Consider the following 26,282-nt stretch of genomic DNA (forward strand, 5'->3'; position numbering starts at 1 on the left):
CAGATTTTATGTTTCTCTAGAGCTGGGAGGAAAGTGCCTAAATAAAAGTGAGGAACTTTTACATAATTGCTCAGTTAAACATCTGACGCACAGGAGCAGTTTCCCAACACCGTATGGCATGTCTGGACACTCAAGAACAGCTTTTGGCTAAGAGAAGTGTCCTCTCAAGTCACATCAAACATGCCCATGCTACTTGGGGGCAGCCATATGCCCACATTTCTCTTTACATGGTGTTTTTTTCTCTTGGAGCTACTATTGAGTTTAAAATCCTGGCCCTTTCTTAAGATTTCTGGACATCAACCAAACACAACCCTACAATGCAGCAAGTTAAATGTACATGTGACAGCATGTGTAGTCTTCCCAGTATACCAACTGCACAGCTACAAGACATCCATATACCATTTTCTGGAAAGAGCATCATAAAAACTAATCCTATTCATAGATTTAACAGACAGTTTAAAGGGTATGATCAGCACTATGGCAAAGGAAGGCCAAGTTAAACATACTTGTAATGAAGCTTAGTTTGATATTTTCCACACTTGGGTCCTTGGTAGTGCAGCTCACTTGTGAGCTTTTAATCCAGCTTCAAAACACAATGCAGATAAAAATTATTTTACATTCTGGTAGATTTGTAGCAGCTCTGTGTTCAATGGTGTCCTGTTCTCAACAGGTAGGCAGCCTGTACCGTGATGTTGCAATTTAATCACATACATGTGTGACTGAGACCATCAAACAACACTTATGCACTTAGTTCTTACAAGTATCTACAAAGAACTCACACACTTCTTAAATCAACAACATTTATTTCCATTGAACCCAGACAACATTTCAAAAGTAATACATGATAGAAATTCAAGGTGGATGGCAAGGGGGGAAAAAAAAAAAAGATAAAACTGCAGATTATGTATGTAATTATTGTAAGCTCAAAAATAGTTTTGAATAAAAGAATACTGGCACCTAGAACTGGCACTTGCCCAGTAGAATTTTCCCTTCTCTTCACAATTCTGTGAAAGTTAAACACACACAGACGCAGCCTGTAACTTTCATAGCAAAGGTTAATGTGGGAATTTGGAACAATCCTCTATCAGAAACAACAAAATTGTAGCAAAACACTTATTCTACTACACTTTTGTACCCAGTGGACATTATTGAAAGGCCTTCCTTTTCCTCAACAAACAACTAACAGTGTTCCAGTGTTTACTTTAAGATCTTAAACCCACAGTACTACTTGTAAACAGGCCTGAGGCATTAATGAAGCCTTATTTATTTGATACAGAGTAAAGCACTCCTGTCCAAAATCAAAGCCATCAAAAAACACACTGTTTTGCCTGTTGGTTTCATTGGGCTTTAAATTTGCTACAGCATTGAACAACACACAACAACATTAAATTGTTTCAATACAAGTCTTTCACCATCAAAGGAGTATTTTCAAGTATTGCTATCCTAGTCTTCTAACACCTACTGAAAATCCTCAAGAAACAAGACAAGAAAAGCCTGAATGAAGTGCATTTAAACAACAGTCCCCCTCTTCTTACCCTGCCCCACCCTCCCACTCAGAATCATGCTGTCTTAATTTCGAACTCTCAGTTTATTGTTTAGCCATGGCCTGGAATAAGCTTTCCCTGAGTACTCTTTCTACCTGTTTCAAAAAGTCAGAATGTGGTTACTTGAATCCAGCCATTATTATTGCCATATTCTTTGCTAATATGCAACATATTTGCTAGGCAAGTCATTTAATTTTGGTAGCCCTGGATTTCACACATAGACAAACTTGTAAGCTATTGCTCCAGATAACAGAACTTGAAAGTGCATCTGACTTCTAAACAGTATTATTCAGGCAGGTTTCAGAAAGTAACTAGACCCAGAAGATCTACATGCACAAAAATGCAGAACTAAAAGCATATCTGCTTGAAAATTTTGTAACATAGTATTGTTAAGAGATAACTGGTTTTCATCCTAAGGTCTGGATACTGGAAGGGAACAAAACACTGTATTGTGCAATAGGAGTCATATACAGAGTGGGAATGAGTATTATAATTTCACATACAGGTAAAGCAAGCATTTCCTGTGCAAGATGCAGCACTGCATCATCATGGCATTTATATAATCTTTGGAGGTCTAGTCTCTACCTGATACCTACCTTCATATGAATGAGAGTTGTGCAATATACAGAAGGAAGCCTCAGAGCTGCATTAAAACGTTGCTTAAACTAGTCAAGGTCACAGGTATTTGTCATGGACCTTAAATGCAAATCCCCAGAGGACTGACCTAAAAATGTACCATCAACTACTACACAAAATAAATACAGGAGGCAACTTGTATTAATGCTGCTGACAGTGTTCAGAATTCAGTAGTCTTGCTTTGTCCTTTTCAGTATCTCTAACATACTGAAAGGCATGTTTATGTCTTCCTCCATAAATAAGGTTAGTCTGATAATTGAACGTTGTAGATATATAAAATATTTTCTACTCAACGCAACGGCCTACAAAAGCAATTCTATTTAAGAAATAGCATATTTACAATTAAAATAAATACAGACCTTATTGGATTTGCATTCATTTATCACACAAAATAATTTACAAGGCTTAAAGTAATAAATAAGTCACTGGGAAGCTTGCGGAGATGTGCATTCTCCATACGTCAGAGTGCAGTACAGTTGCAGGAAGCAGTAATCAATTCTGGCTACAGTTCGTTCAGGAGTCCTTATGTTGGACGGCCTTGAGCAAAACGGGATTTTGACCTGGAATAGAATAGAATAAACCAGGTTGGAAGAGACCTTCAAGATCATCACGTCCAACCTATCACCCAACACCGCCTAATCAACTAACCCATGTAACCAAGCACCCTGTCAAGTCTCCTCCTGAACACCTCCAGTGACGGCGACTCCACCACCTCCCCGGGCAGTCCATTCCAATGGGCAATCACTCTCTCTGTGTAAAACTTCCTCCTGACCTCCAGCCTGAACTTCCCCTGGCACAGCCTGAGACTGTGTCCTCTTGTTCTGGTGCTGGCTGCCTGGGAGAAGAGACCAACCTCTGCCTGTTTACAACCCCCCTTCAGGTAGTTGTAGACAGCAATAAGGTCACCCCTGAGTCTCCTCCTCTCCAGGCTAAGCAGCCCCAGCTCCCTCAGTCTCTCCTCACAGGGCTTGTGTTCCAAGCCCCTCACTAACTTCGTTGCCCTTCTCTGGACTCATTCCAGCAAGTCAACCTCCTTCCTAAACTGAGGGGCCCAGAACTGGACACAGTACTCCAGGTGTGGCCTAACCAGTGCAGTGTACAGGGGCAGAATGACTTCCCTGCTCCTGCTGGCCACACTGTTCTTAATGCAGGCCAGGATGCCATTGGCCCTCCTGGCCACCTGGGCACACTGCAGGCTCATGTTCATCCTACCATCAACCAGCACCCCCAGGTCCCTCTCTGCCTGGCTGCTCTCCAGCCACTCTGACCCCAGCCTGTAGCACTGCATGGGGTTGTTGTGGCCAATGTGCAGAACCCGGCACTTGGATGTGTTAAATCTCATGCCTTTGGACTCTGCCCATCTGTCCAGCCTGTCGAGGTCTCTCTGCAAAGCCTCTCTACCCTCTAGCAGATCAACTCCTGTCCCCAGCTTGGTGTCATCAGCAAATTTACTGATGATAGACTCAATGCCCTCATCCAGATCCAGAATGAAAATATAAGACACATACATAGGCTATTATTGCTAGAATTTTGAATTACTGTCCAGTCAGCTCTCTAGTACAGTATTGCTTTGACATTACTTTCATGTTAAACTGCCTTTTGAGAGAAGGAAATAAAACAACCCACTCAAAATCTGTTAGTGAAAAAGTTGCCTTTCTGCCAGGATATCTGTACCAACAAACTATATATTCCTAGGAAGGCACACAGCTGATAGAACTGCAATGTCATATATCATCTTCTGAAATCACTAATTCACCAGTAAGTCAAATGCATTTTTTTTTGACAAAAAGAGCAGCTGTGAGAAATTCCTAATAATGTATTTGAAACTTCCAGTCCGTCCCTTCAAAGCTGTTTAGCAACTCCACCATAAGCTTGGGCTCAAGAGGCTCATTTGTTGTCCAAGTTATGACCCATTTTAGGCTCTACTACTGCACATGTGCCATTCGTATTTTGGTTTATCCACAGAAGACAGTACATAGTAATGTAGGGGTTTGGTGTGGGTTTTTTGGAAGGAGACTGAAGAATAGGCTAAAGAATCTGAGCTAACACACTTCCAATTATTCATAATTTCACAGAACATTATAGAATCATTTAGGTTGGAAAAGACTTTTAAGATCATCTGAGTACAACCAGTAACCCATCACTGCCAAGTTACCACTAAACCTTTAGCACCACATCCAAAAGTCTTTTACGTACCTCTAGGGATGGTGACTCCACCACTTCCCAGAGCAGCCTGTTCTAGGACTTGACAACCCTTTCAGTGAAGAAATTTTTACTAATGTCCAATCTAAACCTCCTCTGGCACAACTTGAGGCCATTTCCTCCTCTCCTGTCATTTCTCATTTGGGAGAAGGGACTGATATGTACATTATACTGGAGCAGCATCCAGCCTTCCAATACAGAAGCTGTAAAGCACTTCTTCCAGCATGGGAAGAAACGGTTCCTCTCTTAACAGTAAATTGACAAATTCAGCTTTCACATCATATATGGTTAACCTGCTGAAAGGAATGTCTAATGTAAAACACTGTATGAAACAAGGCATAAACAAAGTCCATCCATCCCCAAAAATCACATTCTGCTTTCTTCTTTAATTTTGGCATCTTACCTAGCATTCTTCTCAGCACTGTTTTGTCGTGCACTGACCTGCGCTGAGGCCTTTATCTGAGCTTCAAGTCTAGAATAAATGCCTCCAGCATACTGGAATGCAGGGGGGAAAAAAAAGTGTGGACATTATTCCAACTTAATCAGCAACTTTCCATAAAAATCACTAACACTCAGGAAAACCTATAGCATGCTTTATCACCACAACCACTGCACCCTTTTAAACTGATCCCATTTCTTATTACTTCTTTTTAAACACCATAAACTACCTTCCCGAAGAGATCATGATTGGAACAACATGAAGACTGATAAAATTCAGTTCATTAGCTAAAATATTTGATAGAAGGTATTTTAATTTGTGTTACATGTTTTTGTTGCCAAGGCTCACTTCAATTCTGTAAAACACTACACTGTGACTACACAAATCTTACTTCTTTGCTGTCTTTTGACTTGATTCGATCAAGGTCTCCAAGCCTCATTTTTATTAAGTGCCCTGTAATCTCAGACATTCTTCTCTGATCTGTCAGAAATAAGAAACAATATTTAGAACAGACATTTTATTTGATACTGAGTACAAAGAGAGAAGAATTAAATGCACACTTCAATGATTCACTATTTATAAAAATAGCTTTTTCAGCTCACATAAAAATCTTGAGCAAATAAGATCCTAGGTCCTGACACAATATGGCTTCAGCAGTGTTCTTGGCAGATATCAGAACCAGCCTGAGGCATGACACAGAGATTAAACTCTATGGGAATGATTTTGAGACAGATGCTTTCAAAATTGCAAAAATGCACAAGTGTCTCAGGAGAGATTAGAACAAGTAGAACAAACAGACAGAATTCTGAGTATTTCCCAGACAGGGAAAGAGACAGAATCAAATGTTTTTCTTTGTTTATCTGTACAGACAACAAATAGCACACGAATGCAGGAAAAATTCTTTGCATACTTATATGGTCAACAGCTGACATAACTATAAGCTCTGTAGGTTATGTGCTGACACTCCAAATAAAGAACACAAACCATACTAACATATGCTTATAATGCATGTTTCTTTCCTCCCCCCCCAGTCCCCAAACTTTGAACTCTTTTCCAATAATTCCCAGGACACTAAGCCAAATACTGCTCATTTATTTTTCCATGTGTGCAAGACTACAACCTGTAGTTTATACGGTGGACTTTCTTTCCATTTTCCTAACACAAACTTTTTTTCTCTTGCAGAATAGATGAGGTTGATAATAAATACCAATTAAATCCTAACCCAACATTTTCCAAAGTTGTTCCTAACTGTATGGGTATTTTTGCACTGCTTGAAAGAGCCTGAGATTGCTGTGTGGTTTGGATACAGACGATTAGTTACCATTAACCTAGCTGAACTCTGTTCTTTTCCAAATGCAAAGCAACTATAAAGACAGCCACCCAAACCCCCACTGATATACCTGAAATTAATTCAGCCTAAAGGTTTCTATGCTAGGTTTGAAGAAAATTAGGCAGTTCTCATGTGAAATAACACTTTTCCTTGCATAATATTAATTCTATGAAAGCTAAACTCATGCAAGAACCGACCATCTTCTCTTTGAGCATCTTGGTTGAATCTTAGTGACCTGGAGGCATCCCATTTGTTCTGCTGCATACTCACACTGGTTAGAAAAGAAAGATGCATGGCATGGCATCAGTAACAGTTTATTAAAAGATCTTCTAGAATATGTTCTCAAGTGTTTTGCAATTACTTACATGAATGGAGATGCATCTCGGGAACTTGACTATCAAAGAAAGAAAAAAAGGCATTATTCCAAGATCAAGTCCAAAATTTAAGGGAATTCCTCATCATACAGCCAGCAGAAGCTGACTACACAGGTCTGATTTTACCTTATCAGATGGCTTCTCCTTTTTCTGAACATTAGGTGAAGAAACCACTTTCTTTGGGTGCTTGTACGATTTCTTTGATTTCTCCTTTCTCCCTGCTAATTGAAGAAATATCTACTTATACCATCACTAATACTTGAAATTTCTCAAACACATAGCTACAAAGGATTTTCCCCCCTCACTGTTCCTTTAGAGAGCAAAATAAGCCTGTTCTCCTTAACATTAACACTGCAGGTTACTCGAAATGCATTTCTCTGAGAAGCATAGAGGAACTCAAGTACATACTTAAAATGCAGAGTGATTACATTTAATGGTAAAACTTTTCTGTTGCAGAATTAAAAGTGCATGTATAAGACACATCTTTAAGTAAATTACTTCAAACTAATGTGCTCTGAGTTATACCAGACCAAACAAATTTCAAAGCAAAATTTCTCAGTAATAGGGTAAAAAGAAGAAGCAGTTCTTTGGCTTTCTGTGTTCCTAAACCCCCTTCTTGTATTAAAAAAACCACCAAAACAAAACACACACACACAAAACCACACTGAACAAAACAAACAACAACCCCAAAATATTTTTAGATCATGCAGACAATTCCAGCTTCATCTCCCAGTTGTTCCACTATGTAACCAATTATGCAAAAAACCCATGCAAAAACCAGTCATCTAGATACTGTCTTTTTTTCCAACAATTATCTATGGCCTTTCCTGAATAATATATCCCTGATGAACTCTGAGAACACCTCAGACATCAGCAGTTGCAGCTTTCCTCATTTTTCCAGTAATTTTTGATGACACTGAGCAGTGTTTCTAAGTAAAGAAAAGCTAGAAATAAAATTCAAGTAAAAGTTTTCATTGTATGAGTGTCTAATGTTTAAGATTTGTTTACAGACGAATTCTGCTGCCTTGAATCTCTATGTCTAAATCCAAGGGAGGATGACCGTAGAGACATGTACCTGGTTTCCTGCATACTTCTTCTTCATCTCCTACTTCATCCTCAGTGACCTCTGAGCCAGTGGTGTACTCCTCCTCTTCAGACAACAATGACTGCTGTTTCTAAACAACAGGAGAAGCCCACATTATACGTGAGGCTTGATTCCTGTTAAACAATACATTAAATCTGTCTTTCAGGAGCTGACTTCAAACAAAGCTCTGTATGTTAGCGATGTAACCATCTGCACAACTAGGTCTGAGAAGATGATTCTCAAGTGCTGAGAAAGTGATTTTGAACCTTTGCTTCAAATGCCTTGATAAATGGTTTTATTTACATTTCTTTCCAGTGCCCAACCATTGCAAGACGTTACCTAGAGAGGCTGTAGAATCTCCATCTTTGAAGATAATCAAGATTTGACTGGGTGTGACCCTGAGTGAAGTTAAATAGCTTTGAAAATGTATCTAACTCTTAAACTGGCCCTGCTTGGAGGGTGAGAGGACATACAGAAGACTGTATTGTATGATTCAGCATTTAAGATCCAGTGTATTGCTGGCTTGTACTGCTGTATGATTCATCATTTAAGAGACATTATTTTTCTAATTACTAACAAAATGTTATGGTAGCACAAGTCTGAGCCAGCCACATAATCACAGAAAACTACAAGTTTACCAATGGTTCAATTGAGACTTGCTGTATCTTTCAAACTGTCTGAAATTGCTGAGCTGCTCAATAATTAAATACCACAAAGCATGCATATTGTAGTGCACTACAGATTATGTACACTGGGGATATATGCATTAATAATGTATTGCAAGTTGGTCTGGCTTTTTTAATGAACTCATCCTAATACCCAAACTATTATTTTTCCATCCATGTTGTACATCATAATCTGTGGGCTCCAATATTGCAACAGATAAAGTCACAATGAATAGTTCCTAATTGATCAGCACAGAATAATGCAAATATTAAGGAATGTGATGTTTACATTGTTTGAACACATGTGCACACACACCCCTGTTTAAAGTAAGAGATAGCAAGTGCTTTGTAATCCATGAGAAATTATGAAGCCTAACATTGACTACAAGTTCAAAAAGTTTAGGAACTGACTTTCTGCATAAACAGTATAAGACACTAGGAACATCAGACTGCAACAGACTCTCAAGGGCAACAAGGGTGAACTGCTGTTCTCTAGAATTGATATACAAAAGCAGTAAGCCTTGTGACATCACATGCTACTGGAAGAAGACAAGGCAAGGTTCTCAACTCTGATAAAAGCTTTTCACAATGAAGCAGCAACAGGAAGACAACATGAAGCATCTCAGTCAAGACATCAAAGAGACAGACACTTAAACTCTAATTTTGATGATTTATATGTCTGTCTGTTAGCCCAATGAACTACTAAGAACTGACATATGCAGCACTGGTCCATTTTTGGCCATAATTTAAAGACATTTTAAAAGGAATTCTAGAATTTTCACTCAGGCCAAAGTATTCCTATTTTTCTGTAAAAAGTGTTGCTATTGCGCAACCTCTAAATTGGAGTAAAAGTAAGAGAATACATTTTCAGCCAAATTAATTAGGAAATAAAGCAAAGATGAAAGCTAGTTCTCTGCCTATGCAGAAGAGCAAATATTTGTAGAATTATGAACAAAATATTTTACTAACCAGCTGTAACGTCCAGTTCTTCAGAGAAAGAAACTGTAGTCAGAGAAAGAAAAAGGCACAAGTTAAAGTAACAATAATTCAAAAATTAGTGTAATTCTGGAAAAAGGAGTGTTATGCCATACTAAAGCAATCTACACTGCTAAGTCCTAGAAGGCCTACTCCCATCTTTATGTACTTTGGTTCCACGATGGGTGCAAAGCATCTCTGCATCAAAGCTCTCTAATACAGCAGTAGGATTATCAACTGCCTCCTTAAACTTGCCTCAGAAAGTATTTCCCAACCTGACATGCACATAGCAACATATATGCATCATAGTTCTGGGAAGCAAATTCTTTCACATCTTAGGAAAAAAGGAACCTAAACAAACAAAACAAAACTAACACACCCCCACAAAGAACCCAAAGCCCACACGAGCCAGATGGGGAAGAAAAAAATAAATAGCCCAAAACACAACCTAAGTTTCTGCTCTTCATTTATGGACTGTCATGTGGGCAAGCTCAGATACATCAACAGACAAAACAAAGGCAACAATTATTTAAGTATCTGCAGCAATGAATTTCACAGTAGGACTGGATTCTTAACTATCAACAGTTTAAAAACGGGACGGAAAGCACAGACACAAAGATTTACTTCTGATATACAGAAAAATTTCCAGCAGACATGGGAACAGTTTTGTCTTTTCACCAACAAGATATTTTGTGCCTCTGCTATCATCCTGCAATGCTTAGCAATACATTTCTTCCTCCAACAACTTATGTTTTCTATTAAAATTTGTCTAAATAATTATTCAAAGTATCCTTGTGAGAATCCTTATTGTCAGAAAAAAGGGGAAAAAACGTTATCACTCACAGCATTGATTTCTCCAGTTTTGGGACCCCACAGTGTATTTGGTTCTACAACCACATCACATTCGATGCCTTTTTCATCACAGAGCCCAATACCAGAATCACTTAAAGAGAACAATGTGAAATTAAAATACTTTTTATTTCGTAACTTTAGAATCAGTCTCTCGTTACTCATCACATACCAAGAGAGAAGACAAAAGGAGTGAATGCATATGGAGGATGACTAGATACATGCTTGAAATGTAAAAGGAAAAAGTATTTGTTCTTCTCTTCCCAATTTTCAACTATGAATCAAAACTAAGTTACCTTTAAAAATCCTATGTCTCTTTTTTGAATGGGAAGGAAATCAAACATAATGTGCACATGCACTAAGCGCTGAAGGCTAAGTTATTTTCAGCAACAATATTCTTACCTATTCTCATCCTTAGTGAAAGGAACAACAATAATATCTCTATGATGAAGCAGATCATTCAGCGTTTTAGTAGTTTGAGACTGCGAAACATCCCCATCTTCTTTGCCTGAGGGTAAATCCACCATATGATCCCTCACTTGGCAACCCTGCAATACATATACACAAGTGATCAAATACCTGATTTACTGGAAGAACTGATTTCAGCAGATACAGTAACAGAAGTTCAGCTTTTGAACTCTTGTCTCTCAAGGGCCAAGTCTGCCTTGGGACACTGCAACGATTTACAAGATTTATTTTGGACAAGGCCTATTATCATAATACACTGTCACATGCACACACACCCCTACCCTCCCATCCCTCATGTCTTAAGATCTTTTAAAAGTGAGCTACTATTGAAGTACCTTTGGGAGGGTTGTAGGATCAAATCGAAGTACTTTTTGGTTACAACAGGGATACACTCCTGTCCCATCTGAGCCCAGAGCACTTGCTACACCTGGGTAAAGAACTGGCTGCGAGTGGTACTGGCAATGGGAGAATTCAGTACACAGGAAAGACTACATTAGAATAAAAAGAGAAATAATAAGAGGTGAGATGACCTATGGAAGACAGCATTTTGGACTATAAAAAATTTATACCAAGCTTTATTGCTAAATATTTCACAGACTGCTTTAGTCCCTGTCTCGTCACCTACAACAAGCTAAAGACAAACAACGGAAAATATACTAACTTGGTTACATCTGGAACAGGTCAACCAATTGACAGTCCCCCAAAGACGCCAGTAAACATCCCGCCAAGATTTCAATTCCTCATGAAGGCCAATTAAGTACTCGTGGACTTCCCAGGTTTTGTCTCTGAAAAAGTAAAAAGCCAGGTTGCATACAGAGTCATAACTCCCTCTTGACCCTAATATCAGAAGAAGCAGAACACCATGCGTTCCACTGGTAAAAAGCCTACAGAAGAGTTTAGAACAGGAAGGATAAAACACAGAACAGGCATTATTAAATTCAGGCCAGACAGAGAAGCCTTCATTCTTTCACAACATCCTAAACTTTCTAATCAAAGAATTACAGCTTGATTCATCTCAAGCTCTAAATACTGCATAAACTAATATCAATATAAAGCCTTTTGGAAATCAGGAGAACTACAAAACAAGAGGAAAACCAAGACAGAGTAGAAAAATGTCAAAATATGCACACACAAACAAGTTCAGTTATATTGCAGTCTTCTGTTTTTGAAGCTGCACACAGAATTGAAGTACTGCCATTCTGCTTCATTTATTGTTAAAGCAAACATACCATGTTTCTATATATCTGTGACACAATGGCAATTACTTTTTGGTTAGTATATGTACCTGAGAATTCTCATCTTAAAAATACAGACTTTGTTCCTTTCTAGTGATAAAATGACACATGCTTCTTCAGAATTCAAAAGAGAATATGCAACTTACACTGATGCATGTTTTCTTCAGAAAGAGCAGATAATGTTTTGCCCACAATTTTAAGCCCTGGCCAGAACTGTTTTTTATTATATATACACACAACTAATACTGACTAAGAGAGCACTTCATACTGGAAGTTAGTTCTAGGCACCACTAGAGGACCATAAATACAAACCTATTTTTAAAATCCTTAAAGATAGGCTTGTATTAGCTCCTAAGCCTAAATTCATTAGTGGCCAGCATCACTTCACCTAAGGAACAGTAAATGGATTCTGTGTACAAAAGCACTCACAAGTACAAAGCAAATATTTAGAACCTAAATAATCCTTTGAGTAACTTTAAACCCCTCCACATTTATACATTAGGAATTGCATAGCAGCTACATACAGTCAGCTTAACTGAAGTAATACAATTAATGAGTTTTACATGGCTAATCACCAATGATCCTAATGGGTGAGGACAGCATCACAAGATTTGTTTCTGTTTAGGGTGAATCAGAGTTTTATTCACACTTTAGAGGTGAGAGGTATCGGTAAACATGTTACTTTGGGAGCTGAAATTTAACTGTGTTTTGATTGCTCTGAACAAACCAAATCTGATGAGAAAGGTCTACTGTATTAAATTTCCCCCTTATCTTCATTAAAGGGGGCATGTGGGGAGAGTATGAACTGCAGCTGATCACATAGATTGATCTTCATTAAGAAGAGTATCCAGCTGTTCACAAACGTGGATCAAAAAGAATCATGATCAGACAGAATTGAGTTAAATGTCTGTGCCAAATGTGTGAGGCATGCATATGGAACAGGTCCTGGAGGCTCCTCTGATAAATTACTTGAGAACAGCAAAATAACTGGCAAAGTTTATTTAGAGTAGTCTTTAAGCATGCTAAGTATTTGATTTGTCAGTATAAAGTCAGCCTAGGCAATACTCTTTCACAGTTCTTTGCTGGTAGAGATGGATCTACCTATTCAGTAACAAGCCTTGTAATACACAGCCTTTAATTTACTTTGACATCAACTACATATCTTAAAACCCTCTGATGAAAGAATTAGCTGGGTATCTTCTATTTAAGGCAGTACCACCCAAAGTAACCCTCCCAGTAACCGTGGCTGTAGCTTTTCCATTTCTATTCAGCAGCACCACTGCTGAATAAGAAGTTGAGATGCTTCATACTGCTCTTCATAACTCTGACTTCATTTTATAATGCAAGTATCTAATAATGCCTAAATACGCAGTATTTTGTAAAAATCTCCCCAAAATTCATGCAGTTAAAGAACATTTTATTTATATATGTATATCTCCACTACCTTAAATGAATATAGACAATATTGCCATGTTGATCTATGTTGATCTTTCCTGGTACACAAGGAATTCTTCTCTCAGTTTCTTTAGTTAGCAGCTTTTTACACAAACAACACCTAGAATATTAAAAGAAAGAAATGAAGCAAATACTCAAGTAAGGATCAATACACAGGCACAGCCCTAGGAGCTGAAGTACTAATATAAGGAGACCATACCTGTATAATGTTGCTGCATTTCCTCGAGAATCTGGATTTACATACTCCGGATCAAAGAGCCTCTCAATCTTCTTGCAGAAAAGTTTACTATTAATGACAGCAACACAGCTCGACCATTAGGAAAAAAACTGGAAATTCTTTTATGTATAGTGAGCCTAACAATTATATTCTGATAAACAGTGTCCACATTTCTCTTTGAATCTAACTTTTAATATGTTTTTTCTTTAGCCTTTTTTAACAGCTGGCTCCTGAATGGGTCATCTCTTCATTTTACACAGATATGAGGAAAGAGATACCGTATTTTTTTTCTTCTTTATTATGTTGCTGGCCAATGTAAACCACCAGCTTCTACCCTAACTAAAAGGCCTTTCTTCAATGAATCCTTCTGTGAAATTACACCTAACTAATTCTAAAAGTTATGTCTTAATCTCTATTGATTAAAATCCTTCCTTACTTGCACCGTGCTTGTCAGTCTGCCCTCCAACAACTAGCCCTAAGTTGGAGTGCTTACACATAAATTAGTATTCCATCACAAGTATTCACCCTTACACCACCCTAAATTCTATGTCTAAACTTCAGAATTCATAGCCAAACCATTCTCTATGAAGTAGGAGCACATCATCCCAAAAAGGGTCCTTACTGTAATCCTGGCTCCCATCTAAGAATTCATGAATAATTTGTTCATGACACACTCCTGCTGTGGTCTTTCCTTTTGGTCATTTCCTATAAAAAGGATCTTTCTTTTTGCTCATATTTTAATAGAAAATTCTGAAGTCACTTCATAATATCGTGTGTTAAAGATGCATTATATGAGAATGCAAATTGTGGATCTACCACTTCAACTCCCATAATGTCTTAGCTGTTCTGAAAGATAAACCAAAAGCCTGACAGCATTTCAGCAGTGTATTACAGTTACCTTTTAAATTTGTCTCTTTTGTCCTTCAGGTCTTCTACTTCATTGTGTGTGAAGAGATCAGCAATGTGTGTAACAAGATTAGCATTGATACAATTCATGTTGCATGGTGTGGCTACAATAGCATTCATATTTTTGTGACAATAATGAATACATTTTTCTACCTAGGAAAAACAGAAACATTAAAAATGTTAAGGAATTCTGGAGGTATCTCTAAAAAGTGTACTATTTGCTTCAAGATTATTTTTTATTAAGCATAGTGTTTTAGAAAACTATTTCAGTTCAACTTAGAAATAAAATAAGTCTCAGATTTGTCTAAAGGAAATTCTGAATTAACATGGCTCCGAGTTAGTTTGGCCTACTCCAAAGGCTTTCCAAAGACCAAAAACAACTCCACAAATGTTTCAACAAGTGGTTAAGTTCCAACTGCTAGTGAAAACAGAAACACAATACACATTATACATAGTAGTGCTTGGATCTCAATTTAAACAGCTATGTCTACTGAGTACTGAATTGTGGGTCATCTCCACGACAGACCTTCTGACAAACATTTTAACAAACAGGTCAGCAGATATTCCTTATACAGAGCTGAGGAACCAGACCCTAAGTTGCAGAAGTGTCATTCACACAAGGATATAAAGCAGAAGGTATTAATTGATTTCATAGCACTTTTGGATAAAACCTATCAGAAGTCAGACATTGATGTTCCTCCAGCAATCAGAAGGCAAATTCAAGATCCCACTATCACATTTAAAAATAATGTATAGTAAGTTTTCTTGCATTGAGATTCACAAATACTAGATTATTCTATTGAACAGGAAAGGTGGTAGAAATCTCAAAACCTCCTCGCTGCATCATCTGTTTATGTAACAGTCAAAGCATAACAAACATTGCTGTTAGGAAGCTGGTAATTAACAGTGCCCTTATGGCAGATTATCTTTCTTAATACTTACTAATAAATCCATCTTCAAAAACTCAGAAGAAATAAGAATCGATATGACATTTGATGGCTCTAAAAGGCAACACAATAAAATTAATGTTTTCCACACAAGCTCTTTTGATTGCCTGTCGCATCCCTCCCTCTATACTTCAAACAGATACTAAATACACAATTTTAGTAATCAATCATTCATTGCATTGTCCTTCCTATACCTAAAGCATTTTCCATCTTAACAAACAAAACTTTATCATTTAGGTGGCCAGAGTACAACTATAGCGACCTGGAATTGATGAACACTGAAAAAATAGTTTCATAGGGACACAGAGACTAAACAATTACACAAGATTAACTTTCATCTGCAGCCATCATACCCAGCTGAGATCTTGCTTAAACTTTACACTGCAAGTTATTCTCTTGGTTTGTTTGTATTTTTAAAGATGGCAGTGAAGGCTCAAAAAATAGAAATCTTCCCTCAAATTCATAAAGATGTAAGTTCTTCTACCATTGTTATCAGACTGCACTAAAATTTAAGAAAACACTGCAATTGTACTGATGGGTAGCAGAGGGGAAACAAATCAAAACCCAGTAACCATCACTATCTTAAAACTACTGCTCTGCTCTTGTTCAGAAGAGGGCTGAAGAATCTTAATTCAAAACACCAAATCCCAAAATACATTAGCCCTTTTTCACTGTGCCAGCTATCACAATGTTTCCTCAAAACTATGAATGTTGACATATCAGAGACATCTGCTGCTATCATGACCAGAAGATCTCTGTTGCAACATTTTTCTAACAGATTATAAGCTTCGTCGCAAAAGTTGGAAACAAAGCAATTGGGGCTGAACTGAATCAGAAACATTAATCTTCCACTAAGAGAACAAAATGGACCTACAGCAAATTATCTTAAGGTTTTCTTTTACCTAAAGTGGGCATTTCATTAGCTTCAGAATCTTTAGTATTTCTTTTAACATATCTCATCAACCAGTCAAAGATGTGAACGTCACAATGCACTGAAATGTCCACTTCTTCCCAGCGCTGCGCATCCACTGACAGATATTCAGCAAAGTATTTCATTTCTGAAACCAAAAGGTCTCGAGGACACACAAAATCTTCTTTGAGGTTTTTTGCTTCATCACAGACATGGATCACCATATTTGGCCTCAAAAAGAAAACAAGTCAAAAGCCAAATTAGGACTGTAAATTGATTAGAAAACAAAAACACCAATCAACAAAGATCTCTACAGAAAGACAGTTACCCTACTAGTTTCAAACACCCACATTATGTGTACTTAGAAAACAGGGATGTGAGAGTGTGAAAAAGTGATGTGCATGGCTCTTTGAATTCATTGTAATAGAATTCCTACGCACTTATTTATACCTTCCCCACCACCACCACCACTTTTACATAGGACAAATCTATGTTCACAGAACATTAATATACTTTTCTAATTAAAATGTTACTGAGCATCAATCTTGTTTCATTTCTGTTTAAAAATCAGATTATGTTTCCCATTCTCACCACAGCAGTGATGAATCACTCAGAGGAACACTATGGACAGTTTTATATCCCTATTTCTCATAAGAAATTCTCAACCCCACCCCTGGTATTTCTGTATCAATGTAAGCTGTAAACATTCCTTACAGCATTTATTAGGCTGTTCTCAGCTGTTTTCCTTCTGACAGTAGAAAAATATGAGCAATTTAGACAGCTTTCTGTCAGTTCTATAATCTCCTAGACAAAACACACAAAGATCTTCTTACCCCTGACTTTCATCAGTGCTCTCTTCACCTTTATGCACAGGACCCTTTTCAGATTCTGAAGGACAATTCCTTGTGGAGGTTGTGCTGGGCCTTCCTTAAATGTAAGGAGAAAAGGCTGCATTAGAACAAAAAAAGCCTGACTTGCTCTTCAGCATCTTGGAAACACAACTGAAGATGTCATAAGGGCTATCAGATAATCCAAATTCTTGCTCTGAATGCCATGCATTGGCAACTCAGACAAGTGGTATTTCTGGGTTGCCTTGACACTTGGCTGCAGACCTAGATTGGTCCTGTCTCAATACAGGGCAATAAGATTCATGCAGATCTTCAGCATTTCCTTGTAAGTTGCAATCTGTTCCTTTAGTTCTCCTTGTGTGTTTTGTAGGATGTGGGTCTTGAGACTCTTTCACATCAAAACCTCTGCTTTCAGGAAGCTTTGCTGTCAGGACATAAGAACTTGAGACCAGCTCCACTTCTTAATGTGTTAGCTTTGGAAATGCATTGCTTCCAAACAGTAGCACAGAAGCTTCTTAAGATGTATTCTTGCTGAGGTTCTCAAACCTCAGCATGGCTTAAAGCAGCAGATTATACAAAACAGTACTCAAAGAAATCAGACCATGAAATTTATCTCATCCTAGAGCTACATCATATGGCTTATTCCAGGAATAAAGGACAGCTGCACTTTAGTTCAAAGAGGTTATCTTCACAAATGTGCTTTAAACAGTGGAACCTGGACATGAAACCCAGCGAAGTCCAGGAAGTCTGGTCACCAAATCCAGAAAGTTCTGATTCTAGGGTTAAAACTGCAATCTGAAGCTTCAATAATCTTGCTTGTAAATTATAAAGATCATTATCTTTTTTAAATAAATGGAAGGGGATTTATCTGTTTTCCAGTGACAAAAACCTGTAAGGCATGATTTTCCATGATTACACCTTACTCTGATTTCTAGAAGAGTTCCAGAAGCATCTTCTCCCTTCTCATGTCCTGTAATAGGCTGTACTCTTCGGAAGAGAACTAAGACAGACCTCTCATCTTATGGCTAAATAGCAAAAGATAGGCTAATAGCAAAAATTATCTGGAAGCGCCTTACTGTTCAGAAGACAGTAGTTATGCCATCACAAGGATTCACAGGGACTTAATAGCAGTTTGCCTTACAATTAGCAAAAGCTTTTATAACCCAGCCAAAATGAATTTGGTCTGACTGCTTTTTCTTGCTGTTACTCATGTCTACAAATCCAAACAGGCCCTGAATTCTTGATCCTAACAATAAGCAGATGTGAATAATTCTGCAAGGAAGTAATTACACAAGAAAAACATTTACAAGTAGGCTTTTCTCATGTCCCCAGTTCTGAAATACACAGCTACCTCACAAATGTTAAGATGGTGAGTTCAGTCAAGTCTGTGAGAAGAAGATTAGTGATGCTAATTTAATACCAATAAATGACATGTAAAGAGGGGAAAATTATTTACCAAAGCTGCAAGGGAAACAAAAATCTCAGGCTAGGATATGGTCATACAAAACATTAGGGTACTCAGCTGCGTTAACACTCACTACATGCATTAACATTCTTAAAGAGAAAACATGCACTAATTGTCTAAAGAGTTCTATAAGCAGAGTTAGCTTGTTAACTGCCTCCTGGGAAGCTACTGTGGCTGTAAGAAGCATTTATTCCACATCGTGCATGAAATAATCACATCACTGAACATTCACTGGAAGCGTTTTCATTTAGATACCTCTACTTTAGATACAGTCTTAAAGTGTCTCTTGATTAGAGTTATTAAAAACATTCTATTCTTTCTCCAGCAAAGGTTTTCTTCTGCACAGACAACAGTGACTAGAAAGCTGCAGCACTATGAAGGACATTGTAACAGAGAACATTGTTTAAGCGTGTCTTAAGAATTAACACAGAAATTGTTTACTCATTACTGAAGCAAACTTCTCATGCAACATATTTGCCAAGCCCTACACCACACTGAAAACATCTCAGGCTACAATGAAAACCAGAGAGTAACTATCATACTGTTAGTTACAACTGCTTATAAGAGAAGTACTCAAGGAAATGTGAAGAATATTTAATTGTGCTGTGATTGAATCACACCTATTAGGATTGGTCCTCTGCTGACAAATCATTACTGAGACACAACTAATACATTATATGTCATTGCAAGACTGTCTTGTGTCAAGAAGTAGTTATGCTATGCTCTAACTTCTATGCAGCTAGCTAGCCACCACAGGCCTTCTACAGGGAGATGAGGGTCTGCCCTCATGGGATCAGCCTCTGCAGCTTTACTACACAAAACAGATTCTCATTATTTTAATAACACAGCTTAATAAGACTGCAAGTAGCTGTAGGTTTAACAGTACAGCACTGGGGATACTAAGCAGGAGAGTAAGTCCTCTTCCCAACAAAGCTCCCAAACAGAGGATTCAGTCTAAGGAGTTATGACTTGTGGAAAGACAAGATGTATGTTAAAAATACCTGAATAAGTATCAATTCTTAATCTAAACTAACTAAAAGTGATTTCATGTATATGTTATATTTATAATTAACTTTCTTTTTCAGAGATGGACAACTACTATACCTGGGTGGACTTACCACTCAGGACAGAAAAGCATGCACATACTGATTATAACCAAAGCCAATATATTTCAGAATGACTGAAAACATACCAGTTATAGTAATGGAATCCTGCCCAATAGCAGGCTCCTGAAACTCTGTCTGTGTATCGAGCAAGGAGGATTTGATGTACGTAGCTAAAGTTTCCACAGGACTCCCACCAGCAGCCATCAGGGGATTATATTGGTTGTCAACAGGTGAACTTCCACTGCTTTTTAGTTCATCAAACCTTTTTGCACACTGTCACAAGATTAAATGATAGGACAATGAAGCAGTAGCCTTCAGTATGTGCATAATAACTACAATGTGAGATGGATATTGTATTCAATCTTCTGCATGGGAATGATATTAAACTTGCAATGCTTCCTATTTCGTTAGTGATATCAGGAAAGTACATGCATAAGTAAGATTTATCATAACTAAACAGTCTAACAGAAAAAATACGATAGAACCTGTTTCACTTGTTATTTCCCTAAACCCTGTGATTTTAAGCCCAATCTTCAGAAAGGAAAAGTTATGGGAAGAGTTTAAATTATAATTTTGTAACTAGTTCTTTCACCCGAGACATTGTCAAACATTGTTACAAGTAGCTTTAGTAATTAGTTCATAATTAGTATTCTTTTACTTCCATTCTGATTTGGACATAAGGACAGGTGATTTCCACTGCAGTTCTATTAACTTTCCATTTCTTGTTTTGATAAGCCAGAAAGTCTTTCCATTTTGTAAATTCATACTGATACAGTAACAATTACATGTTTGATTCAGCAAATCACAGGCAACTTACACATACAAGCAAGTCTATTTAATTCTGCAAGTGATCCTACTGTGACACAGCTTGTCAGGTTCCATTCAAGCAGGTGGTTTTCTTTCTTTCTTTTGGGCTGAGCTAGCTGACATTGACACATGCCACCTGCCCTTTGGGGAGAGCTGCACACAGTGACATCCTTCTGATATTAACATAGCAGCTCAAATTTGTAACTCTATAGGTCTATATACAACATACAGAAAAGCAGAGACAGACATTTACTTTATTGCCTTGAAGAGGTACTCTGCATATGAGACACACTTTGTTCTTTTAAATCAGAGTAATCAGACATGTATTAATCAATCATTTTACCCTAATTAACGAGAGCTCATTGATATGTTAATAATTGTTTAATGTGCACTGTACTGCTTGCAAATTGAAAGGTAAGCAAGTGCCTTGCCAAGTACTTGAAAGGATGTAATATTTAACAGAAGCTTCTACTCCCCATCATTCACTTCTGTGTTCCAAATACAAGGTTACAGTGATGCCTAACAGCAAAGCTAAACATGTGAGCTGACATATTTGATTAAACTTGTAAGAAAATAAAGACTGCTGGCTTGTTTTCTTCCAGCTTTGCTGAATCACAAGGGCTAGATACATCTTCCTCTCTTAGCTCACTTCCCCTCAGAAACAAAAAATCTGAATTTATTAAAAAAAAACACCAATCATTTCACCAGAAAATTCAGCAATCCAGAAAGATTCAATATAGAGAGATACCAGGTTCTTCCAACTCTATGATAATCAAAATCCACATCTTATAGGACCAAATAAATGTAACTGCACTCTTAACTGCCTAATGGAGATCTATCACTCATACTTCCTTTGAACTGTAACATGCATACTTTTAGTAGTAAAATCACCTCTTTGGATGTATATCCTGGAACTAGCCTTGCCACACTGTCCCAGTTGATAGGCTGAGGAACGCCGATTAGGGAACACAGGATCATATCCAAAACCATTTGATTGTTGTCATATGGAAAGTTATTGTTTTCTGAAAGTCCACGACTCATCTTTGGCTACTTAAGCCTAGAAGAGAAAATGTTATTAATAAGTCTCACTGCATGGTTTCCTAAAGCCTGAGCTACCTTAACTGCAGCTCTCTGTAAAGCACTGTGGGATGTCTACCACAGCATTACAGCTAAGTGCTAATGCTTTATTTAACAAAATGTTATATATTCACATCTGCATCCACAAAAACGCAGGGGGAGAAGCAAATGTGCAAACCACACCAAAACCAACTCAATGGCAGTAGGTGCTGCCCATCATTCCTTTGAGTTGCCTCTTTCCAGGAGGGATTCACACTACTGTGAGCTCCAATTAAAAAAAAAAAAGTAAAAAATCCTCCCACAATCTCAGAATGAACTCAACCACAGAGGGACACTTCCATTTAAATTTACTTGAATGCAAATACACTCATCTACTCCCTCAAACTTTCTTCTCCTCAATTTCAGTCTCCTCTCGCTCTATGTTTTGCACACCTGACTTCCACTTTGCAGAAGCTAACCCAGGGCACCTAGTTAAGGGCCATCAAGGATACCTTGGATGTCATTCAGCTCTCATCCTGAAGACCCGACTTTCAAGTTGTCCTAAGACACTTAACTCCTGATAAGCAGGGATTTACCAGCTCCAAAAAACCTTCAGCTTTTAAGCTGAACACCAGAACAAAGCATATAAGGTCAGCAGTGAACGCCTTAAAATCCTAATTTGAAGAAAGTTTTTTTCCTCTCTCTCCCCCCCCCCCCCACCCAAAGGAATCTTAGGTATAGCACCAGGAAACACAGTAAATGTTCAAAGTACTTGTTTAGCATATGCTGGAAGAAAAACTGCTGGCATGAATCAAGGCTTTCATATTCAAATAATGCATGGCCAAAGAGCTTAGTAAGGATTCACATTTCTAAAGTACCTTAAATAGATCACATAACTGAACTTAAGAATCATATAGAATTTTGACTTATAAAGAAAAGATTACAGAGAAAGTCAGAGAAAACACACTTAGGTGATAACAAATTTAGGAGATCAATTGTTACTACAAGTATATTACACCTAGATGTTTCTTTTATGTCATTCTCTAAATAAAATATAGTTTAAAAATACACAAAATAGCCCTGATCTTGTTTCTGACACTAGAAGCTATTCCAGTGCTTTTTCTGTTTGTTTTGTTTATAGAGACAGAAATCACAAAAGTAAGCAACAGTAAGCTTTCACTCTCACAACAGAGCAGCTGAAACTGTCAGCAAGAAAAAGCCCTGAACCCAAGATTTAGCCTAGGTTTCATATATCATGAGAATCACAAACAAAAGAGGAGTCCTATAGAAAATGTCACACTGTTTTAGCAATTCTATCTAAACGTGAGACCCACTGCAAGACGTGCCAAAGATCCAGTTTTAAGGGACCACTGTCCCTCACAGACAATGAGAGTCTAAACTTTCCAAGTAAGACAGATGCGACTAGGAGGTAAAGGCAGATTAGTGCCTACAGTCAGAGTCCTTAGCCCTCACTCTGGTCATACCACCCAGTGGTGTCACTGCAGTAATTCCAGTGCAGACCTCTCACTGTCAGTACCCAGACAGATGTCAGCATGAATTATATTTAAGCCACTGAATATCCACCATATCTGCTGTTCTGAAAAGAAACAACTGAGCCAGGATAGATCAGTGCCAGTAGCAAACCTGAGTGGTGATAAAATACAAAGCTGACTTCTTGTGCTACCTTGTACACACACAGAGCTGCTGGTTTAAAAAAAAAAAAATCATTTGCATGCAGTAAGTAAATGGAGCATTGGCATCTTCTGGTCTTGCACCATAAAACACACTTCAAGAAAGTAAAATTACTAGCAATGACAATATTACATAAATGACCATTTGAAGAAGTAGTTCCATGGTATGATTATACTAGGTAATCAAAGAACAAAAAAAAGTTATATTGCACTAGTTCAGAGTCTGAGAGTCAAAAAAACCACAAAAACCCCACAAGTACTTTGCTGGTAACAAGTTTATGTACACATCAGCACTGTGGACCATGAAGGGACGAGAGGTACCCTAAAACATAATGACACATTTGAAGAGGAAGAAATCTTTGCTCTGAAATAAATTTATTTGGCTGATTCTGTACATGAAAATACAGATTAATGTATGCTTTTTACTGCAAAGATAAACGAAGGAGCATGCTTAGCTACAAGCATACAGAAGTTTAGTCTTTTTATTTTTATTCTGGTAAAAGACAGGACGTTGTGACTTTACACAAGATCTTCAACATTTTCCTTCCTATCCTTTAGGAAATCCTTCCAGGAGTACAGTCAAAGACACACAAGATTCTACCTCATGCAAGGACACTGTACTCTGTAAGAAGAGTAACATAAAACCTATACCAAATTATACCGTTAAGAGAGAAGGAAACTTCTACAGATTCTCTCCTGTTTATTACTGCACATAAAGCTCAAGTTAATCCTTTCCTCAGCTATGGAAACTGCAGGAAAAAGTTTCAGAGTTGTTTAGTTCTGACCAACTCATTTGATATGCATAACATATAGAAATAGGTGGCAATAAACATTCTTGTTAATACTCAGAACTCTAAATTGTGGTTCAAAGAATCCCTAATACCTTAATATTTCATAAAACTGAAATTATTTAAACAGTTACTGCATGACACAGGAATTTGTTTACATTTCTGAAAGGCACCACCTCATTTAAGGCTGATATATTTATTTATTTTATTTAAACGAAAGAATCCATTTAAAAACTAAGATTACTGTCTCCTTGCATATGCATAACCTACAGGAAGGTAAAGATGGTGGGATGGTGCAGAGTGAGGTAAGGAAAGAAGGAATATCAACTTTGATTGCAGTTCACCCTCGTATTAGCCAAAACAGAATTAAACCGAGGCATTTAAATAAAATAATAAAACAAAACAACACAACTGATCCTAGGTTTTGGGGGCAAGATCCTCCAAACGCAGGCAGACTCCCCATGCAATAACGCCGTGGCGGGACCCGCCCTCAGCAGCGGGAACCTCTGCCAGCTACCTCACTCCTCTCGCCGGAGCAGCCCCCGCCACTGTCGGGCACCCCTCATCGGTCAGAGGCGCTGGAAAACGCCAGCGCCGGCACTCCGGGACGGCAAGAGGCTTTTTCGGCTTTCTCCGGGCAAGACGGGGGTTACCTGGCTGGTTCCCAGGCAAGGGCTCGGAAGGACGGGTAACGGTGGCGGCTCCTCCTCGAAGGCAAGGGCCGCCGGGGCAGGCGGCGGGACGGCAGCGCCGCTACTCTGAGGGGACGCGCGGCGCGCCGGGTGACTGGCGGAGGAGAGCCCGGGCGCAGCCCCGCCCGGCACGGCTGCTCCTGCTGAGAGGGCCTTGACGGAGCACCCCGAGGCTCCTTAGCCCAGCAGGACCCGTGAGCCACCACCGCCCCCACCTGCCGTACCCGAAGCGCGGGAGACGGACGCTCTCACAGGCCGGCACCGCCCAGCCCCACCCTCTGAGTGAGGGAGAGTGTACGGGCGGTGAGCGCCCTTAGGAGGCCGGCAACGGCCAATCGGCGCCAGGCAAGTGACGGGGCCCCGCCTCCTCCCTCCAGGGAGAGCCAATGGGATGGCCACGAGGGGGGAATGCGGGCGCGCGGGCAGTGTTGCGGCGGCGCCTCGGCGGCCCCGCCTTGTCGCAGTGCAGCGTCGGCAGCAGCAGCGCCCCCTGCCGCCATGTGCCCGGCGTCTAGTAACTTAGCAACGCGGATGAGCAGGATAAGCTCTCCCCGCCCCTACGTGACGCAGAGATTGACTCCAGACTGCGCCTCTGCGTCGTCACGAAACGGTGACGCAACCCGGCCTTCGCCCGCGCTTCAGTCCCGACAGACAGGGTTCCCCCTGGTGGCCTCACACTTCACGTTCATTCTCCCTAGCTCAGTGCGACGGCAAGCCAAGCCCTGCTGGCTGCGCCTACAGCCAGCCCAGCTCAGGCTTTTGAGGAGTACCTCATGCCACGGGCACAACAGTGACGCTACTTTTTCAGTTAAAGTCCAGGTTTATGTCCCCCTATGCAAAAACGGGAATGTGAGGGGGAAAGGTGGGCAGCCCTAGCACATCCAGTACTTACCACTTTTCAAAACAATGCATCAGATACTAGTCTCACCAGGCAAGCACAGAAAATTAGTTAAGACTATGTCTTAAAACACTCTAGTAAAGACTGCATCACACCCACAAAAAGATGCTGATTGAAGACAGGTGCCTTAATTTCCGCTTTTCCCAAGCTTTCAGCAGCTCTGAATATTCAATCCACTTGTAACTATAAAAGCAACCATGGAACTTCTAAATCACAGCTTTCATAGTGTTTCAGAGCAATCCTTAGAATAAGCTAATGCTGCAATAGTGCTATATTTTATTATGACACTATGAATTGAAGTTTGCTATGAAACAGAATTTGTGCTGTTAAGAAGAAATTGTCTCTCGTTTTAATTTTTGTTCATAAGAAAAAAAAATAGTAATATCAGTAATTGAAGGGGAGAAAACCCAGTATCTCAAATTTTACTTATTTGACAGTCAAGAGACTATGCCTGTCCAGTTCTGGGCAACTCAAAGGTAGTAGAACTAGCTTTGGGCATTTCAAGCCTTTTTCTTTCTAAAAATATCAGTAAAGATAACCTCCAACAGCATAAGTAGTAAGCATAATCTGCTTGAGTCTTACATTTTTGCCAGTATTATGAAATTTAGGGAACTTTAGTATCTTAAAGTAGCATTAAAAACTGTAGGTAAGAGCCCCAGGAGTGCCTCACATTGATATCATGCCTGTTACTAGTT

General features: G+C 38.9%; 1 protein-coding gene across 6 annotated transcripts; it reads right to left on the minus strand.

Moving 5' to 3' along the window:
- Nucleotides 1-783: 783 nt before the first annotated feature.
- SANBR (SANT and BTB domain regulator of CSR) lies at nt 784-24,927 on the minus strand. 6 transcript variants are annotated; one of them, XM_068153237.1, is made up of 21 exons: nt 24,651-24,903; nt 21,354-21,519; nt 19,742-19,928; nt 17,070-17,163; nt 16,229-16,467; nt 15,322-15,380; nt 14,372-14,532; nt 13,456-13,542; nt 13,246-13,356; nt 11,228-11,351; nt 10,902-11,054; nt 10,501-10,646; nt 10,093-10,192; nt 9,244-9,276; nt 7,601-7,700; nt 6,652-6,746; nt 6,517-6,545; nt 6,349-6,422; nt 5,213-5,301; nt 4,786-4,877; nt 784-2,740 (listed from the first exon to the last, which is right to left on the minus strand). In XM_068153237.1, exons 2-21 carry the CDS (start codon nt 21,501-21,503, stop codon nt 2,704-2,706), a joined length of 2,160 nt encoding a protein of 719 aa, XP_068009338.1. In that variant the 5' UTR covers nt 21,504-21,519; nt 24,651-24,903; the 3' UTR covers nt 784-2,703. The 6 variants fall into 6 exon arrangements, with proteins under 6 accessions (XP_068009338.1, XP_068009341.1, XP_068009342.1 ...); XM_068153240.1 differs by lacking the exons at nt 19,742-19,928; nt 21,354-21,519; nt 24,651-24,903 and adding an exon at nt 24,914-24,927; XM_068153241.1 differs by lacking the exons at nt 19,742-19,928; nt 21,354-21,519 and having other exon boundaries at nt 17,070-17,159; nt 24,651-24,902.
- Between the last annotated feature and the right edge of the window lie 1,355 nt (nt 24,928-26,282).

This window comes from Melanerpes formicivorus, unplaced genomic scaffold (genome assembly GCF_026170545.1).
Source record: "Melanerpes formicivorus ecotype bairdi unplaced genomic scaffold, bMelFor1.0.p_v2 SCAF_25, whole genome shotgun sequence".
Classification (NCBI taxonomy): Eukaryota; Metazoa; Chordata; class Aves; order Piciformes; family Picidae; genus Melanerpes; species Melanerpes formicivorus.

What these genes read in the sequence shown, in the direction of transcription:
- SANBR (XM_068153237.1), bottom strand. Translation starts at nt 21,503, where the DNA reads ATGAGTCGTGGACTTTCAGAAAACAATAACTTTCCATATGACAACAAT. An exon ending in ATCCTACAACCCTCCCAAAG is followed by an intron (nt 10,647 to 10,901) that starts GTACTTCAATAG and finishes TATGTATTGCAG; the next exon opens with GGTTGCCAAGTGAGGGATCA. An exon ending in AGAACTGGACGTTACAGCTG is followed by an intron (nt 7,701 to 9,243) that starts GTTAGTAAAATA and finishes CCTGTTGTTTAG; the next exon opens with AAACAGCAGTCATTGTTGTC.